Source organism: Falco rusticolus, chromosome 4 (assembly GCF_015220075.1).
Source record: "Falco rusticolus isolate bFalRus1 chromosome 4, bFalRus1.pri, whole genome shotgun sequence".
Lineage (NCBI taxonomy): Eukaryota > Metazoa > Chordata > Aves > Falconiformes > Falconidae > Falco > Falco rusticolus.
In genome coordinates, this window is record NC_051190.1 from 30375115 (window position 1) to 30388236 (window position 13122).

Genomic DNA, 13122 nt, shown 5'->3' on the forward strand with positions numbered 1-13122 from the left:
CCTCCGTAATTGCCAAATGCCATATACAAAATTATGATACATAGATAGATGATACATGCTGTGCAGGCTATATGCTGTGTTAATAATCTTAGAGGACTGTTGTTTTTAACTCCCGCTTCTTAATTGCTTGCATTTTATTAAGAACATTTAGTACTTGCTTCTTTACCAAGCACTGCAAAGGGAATCAGTTTGCTCAGGATGCAACTGCATCTGACTTGTTGTTGATTCAGAACAAGAGCCATGAGCATTTGAACATACCAAAAGCCCGTAATAATTTGTCTACATAAGCTATTATAAATCACTTTGTGTATTCAACTATCAGCTTGATTTCTCCTGTAGCCAGTTATACTGAAGACAGCAGCATTTTCAAGTTAATAAGCATGCAACAAACAGTGTGGGTTCAGTGGTTTTTAAATACTAGCAGAAGTTTTGTTCACCAAATAAATGCCTTTAATAGAAGCTTTGGCCTTATGAACACTTTAGGTTTGGAGGCTTAGAAAAAGGATGTTTGTGCCTGTAGTTATCTCACTCTTGAAATACTTTACATTCCAGAATTCAGTGAGGGATGTATTTGACAAATTATTCATGTTTCAACTTAAAACCAAACCAGACCCCAGAAGTCTCTCATTTATTAAGACACTGCTTTTATTGTCATCTTGATGGTGAGTGTGGAAAGCATATTTAATAGCATGACAGTAAATCTCATGTTGAGTGGCTGATTAAGTATCCGTTCAGATAGAGCTGTGCTGGGCTTTGTATTTTGGCAATGCTCCTGGTTTTGGTTCCTGTGGCTTCTTGTGGTCAGCAAAGCCATGTGTGTTGCAGCAAGCGTGTTGACCTCGTAGTGAAAGGAAGCAGAAAGTGCCTGATGTGAATTTCTTTTAGTAAATCCTAACTCCTGCCAGTCAGTTGTGGCTACTGTACCGGGGCTAGAATATAAAATTTATTCCTGGTCTGTAAGTGTTCACTTTGAAGGAACTGCATTTCTCAGCCTGTTATGTATACTGCTGGTTGGGGAGTAAAATTAAATACTGTCTCAATGATAAAACATATTGTCAGTGTACCAATAAATCTCCAAACATCTGTCTGCTGCTTACCCATTTCACCTGTCCACACTAGCAAAATAATTGTCTTTATGTTTTCCCTCATTATAAACTCAGTGTGCTTCAAGTCTTCCTTGGATGTACAACAGCAACGTGATGTATGAACTGCTTATTTTTGAATGATCTGTGATTTATGGAAGCATGGTAATGGTGAGTTACATAAAAGGTCTTTGAGAAAATACGAAGCGTGAACCAAGGCAAAGTTTGCAGACGTTTCCTGAAGACTTGGGAGAAATAAATAGCAACAAAAAAAGCTTGTTTTCCTACTGACTCTCGGTAGACTGTTTTGTGTAGAATTTTCTGTAGCAGTATTTCATATGCCTCTCTACACGGCACAGTTAAAGCTTTAAATAAAATACAGCCCATGTAATAACTTCCACTAAAGATGTTAATATTTTGTATTGTTGCTCCTTCTGAATGTAGTAGGCAAATAACAGATAACAGGGAAGCGTTGGCCTCCACAGTTCCCACTTGTGCGCGTCGCAGTAGCAGCACAGTGTTCCAGAGCAGGAATAGATGCTGCTGCTTCAGTATGTTTGCAATTTTGCATGTGAAGAAGAAAGGAAGCAGAATAAGGTGCCAAACAATCTTATTCGAATAAAAGTTAGCACTCAAACCTTTAGCTTTTGAGTGGAAATACTTGTAGCACTAAAATAATCTCGTTCCTGATGTTTGCTTTTCTAGTTTACCTGCCTGAAATTTATTAGTTGAGGCAGCTCCATTCTGCAGCAGTGTTCTTAGAGCCCTCATCCATCTTTTCAGCAGCATTTTATAATGGATCTTTTTTTTTTTTTCCTTTTTAACATAAGGTTGAAATTCTCATTTTACTAAGGCCCACCTTTTCTTTCCTGTGCCCTGTCCCTTTTTAAGTCAGGCTATTTTTGTCCTCATGATCTCCCTTCTGTTTCTTCTTTTGAATTCCCATCCCAGATGGTGGTTCCTGTGGAGGCAGGTTAGGCAGAGGATGGGTGGGGGGAAGGCTGTGCCAGAAAGTAGAGATTGGGAGGAGCCTTGAGGGAAGGCACAGGCAGGGATGTTCTGTTGGCTAACCCACCAGACAGTATGAACACATGCTGGAGTTGCCCTGTTGCTACTTATGCCTCCATTTGGGCTTATAAAACCTGGGGGAGACGAACCAGAATGAAAACCAACATTTTTGTTCAAGCTCTCTGTTTATCAGTCTACAGCATGGTTTATGCCTGTGTGTACTGTCTATAAATGTGTGGATACGTTGAGAAGGCTGCAAGTTGTCAAGCCTCAGGAATGGGTGTGCTTTTCTTCATCCAAACGTCTTGCTGCAAAACAATTTCCCTCGCTCCTTTTTGCCTCATTAGCTTGTGTGCTAACCTTTTTATTTTGGACTCTGACATGAAGACATTGATAGTTGCAGCGTGTTTCTTCTTTCTGTTATGTTTGTGCAATAGCACTGTCATCGTGTTTTCCCTCTGTGCCTCTTCAATGTTCTTCCCATCCACACTCTTTGGTTTTCGGTGCTTTCTCTTTGATGTGATCCTTGTTTCTGACAGTTGGCCCTGGTATGTGTAAGTGTGTCATCTTTTCCAGAGTTGCAACATGACCCAGACAGTGTTGATCCTCTAATTGTCTATGTGCCACTGTGGACTTTGTGTTTTCCTCTCAGGTTGATATACAGACTGATTCTGGAATCCTGTTTGCTTTCCCTGTTACTTTTTTAATCTCTCTGAGGTGGTTACTTGGCTACTGAAAGGATGAAATGATTAAAATAATGTTTTATGGATCATTGGGGGTGGGGAGCTGTCAGCTGCTTTTGTAATTTTCTGAAGGGGATTATTAAAATGTATCTTACAGCTTCAGTATTCACTTTCTGCCATCATTGTTCTCAGTCTTAAAAAGAACATTCTGGAAAATGAAGTTTCATCATTAAGATTACACTGAAGTGGATTACAGAAGAGAAGAGCAAAATATGAAGAGTCTCAACAGCTTAGAACAGAAAGATGTTGGCATCTCATCCACTGGGATGTGGAACAAGAAACATTAATAGTCTGATAAACAGAAATGACTTTTTCTCTTCAAGGCGTAAAAGGTTTACTTTGAACTTGCAAAGATTTTAGAAAAATGCCAGTTCTTCAAGCTTATGTTGAACTTTGTGCCTGCCTATTTCATTATTTTTTTTTAATGCTTGTTTTGAGCAAGCAATTACTTTTGAAAAGTCATAGGTGTCATCAGTGTGGAAGAAGAGTGCACATGTCTAACTTCAATGGCGTTTGCTACTGGATATCTACTTTCAAATCCTCTTTTGTTGTCAATAAGGAACATAACCAGCTTTTTGGATTTTTTCTTAGAGACAGTTTATGTTGTATTTGGTGCAGTTTCTGGAAGAATTATCAATCTTTCCTAAGAGAGGAAGAAAGGATCTTGATAATTTACTTTGGCATGGTGTGGAGAGTTGTAAGGAAGTTGAATTTCATGCTTCCTATAGCAAGGAAACCTATGGTCACAGTCAGTTCAGAGAGTTTAAGTATTGTTTCTGCTTTCATAAACATATCTGGCATTTAATTTTTACGTACATTAATATCACATTTGATCTGAGGCTGATAGGAAAAGGTGATGCAAACGCCATGCAATGACTGAGGAAATGGCCTATTTGTCTCTCTTTGCTTAACTCTTCTCATGTTTTAAAACAGTCGTATTTCAACCTAATTTGAGAGGTGTGTATGTGCCTGAATGTCTCCTCTTCATGAGATGTGAATCTCAAATATTTTTCATTATTTCAAGAAGGAAACTTGTGGTTTATCCCCAGCTGGCAACTAAGCACCACGCAGCCGCTTGCTTGCTCCACCCCCACAGCGGAATACGGGAGAGAACTGGAAATGTGAGAAAACTCATGGGTTGAGATAAGAACAGTTTAATAGGACAGAAAAGGAAGAAAATAATAATAATGTTAATAATATAAGAATTAGAATATATAAAACAAGTGATGCACAATGAAGTTGCTCACCACTCGTCAACCAACGCCCAGCCAGTTGCCGAGCAGCAGCCCCCAGCCAGCTCTCCCCCAGTTTATATACCGAACATGATGTCATATGGTATGGAACGTTCCTTTGGCCAGGCTGGGTCAGCTGTCCTGGCCATGTCCCCTCCCAGCTTCTTGTGTCCCCCCGCAGCCTACTCACTGGCAGGGCATGAGAAGCTGAAAAGTCCTTGACTTGGTATAAACACTACTTAGCAACAACTGAAAACATCAGTGTGTTACCAACATTGTTCTCATCCTAAATCCACAACACAGCACTGTACCAGCTGCTAGGAAGAAAATGAACCCTATCCCAGCCAAAACCAGAACAGAAACCTAGCACATACCTTATTTTTCATTGTGAATGTCAGTTCAATCATAATCCGTCAGTCCACTCAGCATTTGTAGAAATAGGTCACAATGTCATGAGAGTAAGAAAAAAAATTTGTCCTATCAAAATGGTTTGCAATAATCAAATGCAAGATTCTGGCTCTTTTGTAGTATTTAATCCTATGTTTGCATTTTTAGTTCTGTTCTGACTCTAATGAGGACTAAGTTTCTTTGATAGGGCAAATAATATTTGCAGTAGGGTTTCTGTGGCACGAGTTAATTTGTTATAACACAGTTGATGAGGTTTTTGTACTTACATTTACCCTATGCATAAAAAAGCAATATTGTTGAACAAACTACAGTGACTTTTAAGACAGTAGCTGAGATTACTTGGTCTCACCCATCTATTCTGCCGTGTACTGGAGGCTGACCTGTTGCAAACTTGGTAGGCTGGCACGTATATGTGGGCCTAAAGTCTGTCTTAGCACAAGCTTAAGAAATCAGTCTTAGTGCAAGGTGCCTGGAAAGTGTTTTAAGCCTAGGATTTTCAGAGGCATGGTGTGATGAATCTTCATGTATGTTTTAAGATTTTATCCAACTTGTGTCCATCAACTGGAAATTAGTCAGCCTAAATTGCCCCTGAAGGCATGTTTAAGGTGTAGGATGCTGTATTGTGAGCTGAGCAGCAGTGTGAGCACGTTGTGAGCATGTGTTCGAGTTTGCTAGCTACGCTGCAAAGGGGTAGCCTCCGACAAAAGGATGGGCTGGAGAGCAGTGGTGGGTATCTTTGTAATTTGGCAGTTGTAACTTCTGAATGATGTGGGTTTTTTGCACTGCAAGTAATCACTTCTTGTGTGGCATGTGTTTGTGACATTTGATGTTTCGGTTATACCACTTAATTTTATCCCATATTTCACAGTATGCCAGGACTCAACCTGCTGTTTGTCATCTTAGGATGCTGGCTTCCAGGAAATTTTTTAATATGGATTGATTTTGCAGAATCCAACAAGAGTTGATTCTCTATTTTGTTCTTGTGGAATTCTTGCATTATTCAGTATGAAAAAGGCTAGTGTTCGTATGAAGTACTCAAGAGACTGAAATTGAGATGTTTGCTGAGGTTAGGATGGGGAAGAGAGTATCCAGTGCAAGGCTGGTGCTTCTTCATGTTCCATCACCATAGATACTATTCTTGGGTGCAGGTTCCCTTTTTAAGTGATTAATTAAAACAGAACCAAGGAAGCATTGGTGCCCTGGTAATGAAATTATACATTTTCAAATGCAGATTTGAAGACCTCTTGATGAACCTTCCCACCTGAATACAACAATGAAGAGACTATTCCATAGTCCCTGATTATTAAATTGGTCTGTGAGTGGTTCAGAATTGAACTGGAGCTTTAAACAGGCTTCTAATTCATCCAGTGTTTTAAAATGCATGTTTTAATTCAAGGGGGAGATTTTGAGGTAGGGGGACAGCCGCTTGGGGATTTTGGTGAATTCCTACATAAATTTCCCAAGAAGTATGGTTTGGTGACATGGTAGTGCAAGAGGTACTTGATTTATACCAAGTGTCTTTTAAGGCAGTGTTCCCTTTTTGGATCTATCTAAGCAATGCCTTAACAATAGTGCTATTTTATTTAAAAGCTTTTTTTTATTAATTTTCTTTTAATAATAATGATAAAGAGTACCCTTCTGAAGCATTTATAAATTTTTCGATGCTGTTTTTGTCATCAGAGAAACAAAGATTATCAGTTCCTGAGTAAACTAGAGATGTTTGTTTCGGTCTTTCTAGCTTGCTTGAGGCTTTATGACTTGTGTGCAGTACCTTTTTTCATGTCCTGCCCACTCTTTAAATACCTAAAGTTAGTGAAGTCTTGGATAAACTTGACATGCTTAAATTATGAGCCGACTCTCAATAATCACAAGAATAATTTCATTCTTACTTTGTTATTGATCAAGTACTTTGCCAGCATACTTGATCTGTGATGAGCTGCTCTATGTGTGCCTTGGAACAGCTACCCATTAGTGTCCCAGCAGCACACTGAGTGTCTGAAGGGCATGCATGAAGAATATCTCCAGGAATACATGGATAATAATTGTGCATTACCGTGTCATGCTGCAGAGAGCTGAGAAGAGGGACCAGGCTATTCTGGCTGAATTGAGAATCATGTCCACATTGCAAAAGAAGTGCTAATCACCTGGCCTCAGAAGACATTTCTCTTCCAATATAGGTAGCTGGCAAGAGCAATGTCCAGGTGGTGGCTGTAATTACTTGCTGGGTATTATCTGTCAAAGCAGATCATATTAAACCTCAGTTTTGCTTCTACTTTTTTAGAAAAAGGTGAAAAGATACAGTAGAACCCAAGACTGTGAATCGTTTGTTGAAAATGAGGCATCTTCTGAAGGGCAGATTGGTTGATTTTGAAATAGATATGCAGTTATTTAAATGCTTTGTATATGTGGGGTTCCAGTAATTGCTTCATGCTGAACAAGAAGGCTGTTACTGGGGGTGGTTCTTCTCTCCTATCTTTTTCTGAGAACTGCTGGTAATGAGACTGCAGCTATTCTGTTTGCAGTGGTGCAGCCGTAAAATGAAATGACACCAGCCCCAATGTCCAGGTATCGTGGTGATGCTTCTCTGCCCATTTTTTCTGATCTCTCTGACTAAGAGGCAGTGGTCAAGATTTCACCAGTCTGTATTATCTTTCTTAGTGCCCGAACACTAGAGAAGGCCCGGCAGCAGCTACAGGAGGAAATACTACGAATTCAGAGCCAACTCTTGGATGAGAAGAAGAAACGTGAGCAGCATGAAGCACTGGTCAGACGGCTGCAGAAACGTGTGTTGCTGCTCACCAAGGTGAGTTTCTAGATAGTGCTTGGAAAAGCCTGTGCCCTTATTTCTTTCCTGTAGGTGCAGTCCTTGCTTTCTTCTTTGTTCACCTCCATAACTGGTACTACAAAGTTACTATGGGGTCTTTGTGTACTGGGTGCTACATAAGACGTGAAATGTCGTTAGAACTGTATTAGAATAAAAGCAGTAGTACATCCTAAGGCTTTGTTAGCGTTCCTCCCATCTGGGCTCATGCTGCATTGGCAATACATGACTTTGTCTCAGGCTTGGCATTTGTGTGAGGGCAGAGAATTGAATCATGTTGTCACTAGAGTGTTTTGAGCCACTGAAGGGAATTTATAATGGCTTTGGGTGAATCACCTGCTTTCCTAAAGAGAATGAAATGACGGCACCTTGTCAACTGTTCCTGTGGAAAAACAATTTACAGAGAGTAAGAGATTTGCCTTCCTCTTCTGCTGAAAGTCTGTTTGAATGTAATGGTAGGCACTAGACCAGTAAATTGAAAATACGTTTTAAGACCCTTTCTATAGGATATATCAAAGAAGTCTGCATTATCCTACATCAGGTATGCTCTCGTGATGAAATCTATACAATAATTTTGAAGTCTGTAGAGCGCTGAAAACTTTATATTAAATCCTGAGGGCAGTCTTCCCCCAGAGGGAATAATAATTCTCTATAGTCAGAATGGTAGTTACTTCACTTTTCAAGAATACTCCTTAGAAAACTTCACTCATCTGAGCAGTCTCCCTGGTGTTATAAAGCTGCTCATGTAAGTAAGCTTATGTGTGTACGTAAGGTCAGGCTCAAGTAGTCAGAGCATGTGAGAGGGAGACAGGCACATCAATGTATGGGGAGGAAAGGTGCTGGTATGGGAGTGACTGAGCAAGGGGGAAAGGAGGTGTTGTGTTGCTTGTGCTTTAAGCTTTAATTTTCAGCATCAACTAAAGCATTTGGATTGATTTTAATTGTGTTGCACCCAATTCTGCAATTCTGTGTAATTCCGTGTCATTGTTGAGCCAAAGAAACTGTGATATATAGTGCGGAAAGCAGAGCTTCTCGAAGCATGAAGCAACCACTTTACAAGAGGATATTCTATCAGATCTGGCTGCAGAATCTGATGCCATGGAGAGTCATATAAGTGAGAAGAGAAAAATGACAGCAGTTCTTTCTGCTTCACACTGAGGTAGGCAATCGGTGGATGGACCAAACTTTCCATGTTTCTGTCATGGCAACAGAAAAGGCATCTCTTCTCCTTGGTGTTTCTAATACCCCCAGCAGCAGACAGCCCTCTGTAGTGTTCTAGTTTGGTGCTGGCATGGCTGGATATGACACAGGTGGACACTGAACCCAATTCAATTCCTTCATTTGCAACCTCTTAGCTGTCTAGCATTGCTCAGCCCTGAAGGAAGTTTCTCAGATGTTTACTAAAATATTCCCTTTGTTAACTTATTTCCAGTCCTCAGCAGAAATAAGTTTTATCATAGAATACAAAAATATTATTACTTTAAGTACTGGACAAAAAGTCAACAGTATTTTATCATGTAATGAATTATAACCTAATTTATATGGAAAGATTTGTTTGCTGTCCTCTCCCAGAAGACGAGTAGAGGAGAAGTTGGAAATGTCCTTTGTCAGCCCATGGCAAATAAACGTGTTTTGACAGTGGAAGGTTTTCATGTGTTCAGTGATTCCTCAACTGACCGTTTTTAAAGGAATAAAGACTCTGTTGTCTCTGAAAATTTATATTCATGGAATCATAGAGTGGTTTGTGTTGGAAGGGACCTTTACAGACCATCTAGTCCATCCACAGAATGCCCGGGGTCCTTTGTGAAGAAGTACCTGCATTGTGGTACTTGGGCAATCTATCCTTAGCACTGTTTTCCTGCTGGTTGCTCTTTTTATGCAAAATCAGAAGAAGGAATTTCATTTAATTAAAAAAGTATGATATTGTGATCTAAAATGAGATTGAGCAAATATATTGCCTGTCAAAAATAATTATTTTACATTGAAAGCATATCACCTAGAATGGTATTTAATCATCTAATTAGTGGCATCAGTAGTACAGTGTGCTTCTATGTAATTTGAGAATGGAAAAGATGAGCTCTCTCTATTGAATCTTTGTCTTGTTAAATAGGACTGTGAAAATCTAATTTAGGGGAGACTATTATATATAAGATTGAATTGCTATTGCTTTTGATAGTGTGATTTTTTGCATTTGTGTATATTTGACCCTCTAGTAGGGCAGTGAATCTGTTCCTGTATGCTGTGCAAATAAGGATTGAAAGGCATCAGACGTGTTCAACAGTGCAAGTTTAATGCAGTAACAGCTATTCTTTCTTTGAGCTCAAATTGTAACCTGGAAGTCTCAGGCCTTGAATGTGTTTTAAAAGATCAATAGAAAACAATAAGCTGTTCTTCATTTGATAACAGCAGTACCAAATATTTTAGTTGTAAACCTACTCTCATACTTGCTAGGCCAATCCGATTCCTTCTCAGCTTACTTTTATGACTGTTGCATTTTTTTTCCTCAAGATTCAAGCAATACTTTTTGGCTTTCACAGATTGCTTGTCTCACTTGTTCAGTCTTGTTCATTTTCTCCTCACTACATTCTCTGTCTTTCTTGGTTGCTCTCATCTTTCCATTTCAGTGCGTTTAACTTCTCCATCCGTGGCTTGCTTCCTTGCCTCATTTGCTTCTTTTGGGCTTTCTTGACCTTACGTGGGCTTTTCCACTTGGTTTACCATTTGGAATTGGCACAGTTATCAGTCTAGGATTCTTCTGTGAGTCACTACAAATCTCTCTTCCCTGGCTTGAAGAGCAGCCTTGTCCTGTCTGTGGTGCACTACTGCAGTAGTCCAGCCCAGCTGATTCCACCTCTGACAGTGACAGGGGGCTGGCACGGGAGCTGCATCCTGGTTATTCCTGTTGACAAGCTGCTGTTTAGAACATGTTAGTTCATTACTTTCTCCCGTATGTCCTTGTAAATCTCGGGGCAGTATTTAAGTTTTCTAATCTACATTTTTTCAGTGAAACATAAGACTAGATTTGTATGCCCTAGAGGTTTGCAGACATTGACGGCTTGAAGGTATCTCCTGGACCGTCAGTCTGTTCACTGAAGGTGATGCAAAAGAATTTGATGTTTGAAGATTTGTATTCACTCACTCTTACAGAAATCCACTTGACTGGATTTCCTGTCTGTTGTGCTGTCTTTTTGCTTTGGCTTGCTCAGAGTTTTAGGGTAATCTTTAATCTTTGCTATAATACCTGAGGTAATTCCGATACAGCTGTAGTGGGACATAATCTGAAGTGCTGGGCAAAGACCTAGTCCACCTCTGCCCTTTTTCCTTTTTGATTTACTGTTGTATTGGCTTTGAATGCCATGTTTACCTACACAGTTTTGTGTTTGACTTTTATGCTGTCCTTAAGCTTGTGAGTATTTCTCTTTTTCTGAGAGCTTTGCACACAACCTCTGCTCTTTGTTTATGAAGTAGGCTTATTAGAAACAGTCAATTCTGCTACCAAATGGCTAAAATCTGAATCTCTTGGGAAATTTTATGACATGTAGGTCTTCTGAAATGTAAAACCCTTTCTGAAAATCCTTATCTGAGTGCAAGCAGCTGATTGAGTCAGTATTTAATGGAAAGCAAGCTCTGGTCTTTTTGTTTCGGGAGGGCAGCTTTCAGAAGGTACAAATGGACTTTGTGCAGCAGGAGTGTGGTTGGAGAAAAGCAATAAAGGCACACTGGAGGGTTCCCAAAGCCTTCTGATGTGGAGGGCCAACAACTGGCTTGCATGGATCTTTTTAGGCTTGTCACCTCCTCCTCTCCTTGTGTGATTTTTATCTGGTTGCAGTCAGCCCTTACCTGTATTCCTTACTTAGCTTGCTGTTAGGGTTTAGACCTGCCAGGCTCTTCTCCTGCACACATGCAGTTTAGTGACTCCTTAAAACAGTTATTTCTTTTGTGTCCAAGCTGGTTGGATCTACCTGCATGAAGCTGCAGGGTGGGTAGGAGCAGCCTGTAACGTGTGCAGCAAATCTGACCAGAGACAAAATTTCCTGCTTCTTTTGCAGCCAGTGTATGATCCTTCGTGGGAATCCCTTGCCTGTTTGCATACACCAAAACTCAAAATGTGAAGCCCAGTTTTGGTTACTTCTTGTGACTTCTTCCAAATGAGTCCAGTTTGCTTCTCAAATTGTAGACTTTGTGAATGTAGGCTGTCCTGATTGCATCCCTTGCTCTTGTGTAAGGCATAATGCAGCAGATGAGTTTATCTGATTGTACTGGATGTTGTTGTTTTGCTGTGTTTATTTTCTGTCTGTGCATTTGTCTGCCTTTGGGTACTCCACTGCCTGGAGAAGAAGCTGAAAAATTCCCTTTTGTTTTCTAAGCTTTCAACCAGATCATGTGATCTGATAGGAAATCTGTTTCTATTGCGACATAATTTAGGCCATCACCATAAAAGTTGGAGATTAAACAAGTATTGATTAACCAACTCCAGCGGACTGTTCATACCCCATGTTCCTTGAGGTATCTTTGCAAGAGTCAGTGCGAAGTATCTAAGTGACTCCCAGAGCTGAGAATGGCAGAGATGCATCAGAAATGGGACTAGGTAATTAAACTGTTCATTAAGCATGGCAGATGCAGAGTTCGTGACTTGATTTGCCATCTGCTTTGTTTTGTAATCAGTAAAGATTTAAAATAATGCTGATGGTTTCTCTGTCATATTGGGTCTTACATTTTTTGCTTGGGAGGCAGATGATTTTAAAGCACAGGGAAGGATCTTAAAGTTCTGGGCGTTCAGCAAAGAAGGTGAATTAACATTTTTCCAGGGATATGTGAAAAATTAGCTTTAAATATTGCACTTGGTAGCAATAAAACCACCCACTCTGGCAAACAGATGCCTTGCCACAGACCTTCTTTTGGATATCATACCCTGTGCTCAGTGTCCAGGTAGTATGGACAGCTCTGGGGCAGAACTGAGCTGCTTGTTTGTGTTACGAGTAGTTTGAATGCTTCTCCCTGGCTGTTACAATATGATGCTTCTTCCTTCCTTCAAGCCACTTCGACTGCATGTATCTCATTTACTTACGCATCACCAGCTGTGCTGCCATGCTATGTGTGATTGTTAACTGCTGTCAGCCTGGCCCTTGCCAGTCCTCTCCCTCATCTCACCGTGGCTCCCCATCATAGGTTTTTATAAACCCATGGAAGTTAACTTGTTTTTATGCCTGCAAATAAATACATTTTAAAGCAATTCTACTGCTGCCTCTTCTGTAATTCAGCAAGGCAGGTTTTGTTGCGTGAGACAGGACTTGCTCGATCATCCTGCGTGCTTGGGAAGAGAGGAGCCAAGGCACTCTGTGTTTGAAAGAGACTCAACAACTTTTTAGATTGAGGACAGTTCCCTTTAATTTCAACTGAATTATATTAATCAGTTAAATCATTTCAGAGAAAAGGTGATTGGTAGTTGTGGGTGGAGGGGTATGATAGCAAGGGAAGAGAGAAGATCATTAACAGCTGTGGGACAGAGAGAAAGAGGTAGTTGCTGCCTGTGGAGTACAGGGGGTTTGAACAGGTCTCTGCTGAATTGTAACTTTAATATCCACTAACATCATAAATTTTAATTCCCAGACTGTTCTTGTAGGGCGCCTTTTTTAAAGGATGAAGACTAACTAAGGTAGATCAGAGATGGGGTAGATGCTTTTATGAAAAGTATCTCCCCCCTCATTAGCTGGTGTTACATTGATCCTGAGCTCAGTCTGATGCAGAGCCGTTGTTGGGCTTCGTGTTTGTGGCTCACACAGGAGTGTCTGTGTTACTGGGTAAAGCGAGCTAAGTTTTGTGAGGAG

At 40.2% G+C, this 13122-nt stretch overlaps 1 protein-coding gene across 3 annotated transcripts in view; it reads left to right on the forward strand.

Moving 5' to 3' along the window:
* MAD1L1 (mitotic arrest deficient 1 like 1) overlaps positions 1-13122 on the forward strand; it is a 380463-nt gene that overhangs the window by 108479 nt on the left and 258862 nt on the right. For all 3 annotated transcript variants that reach the window (XM_037385754.1, XM_037385755.1, XM_037385756.1), the window contains one exon: positions 7132-7276. In XM_037385754.1, the coding sequence (XP_037241651.1) occupies positions 7132-7276 (145 nt within the window). The remainder of the gene's footprint in view (positions 1-7131; positions 7277-13122) is intronic.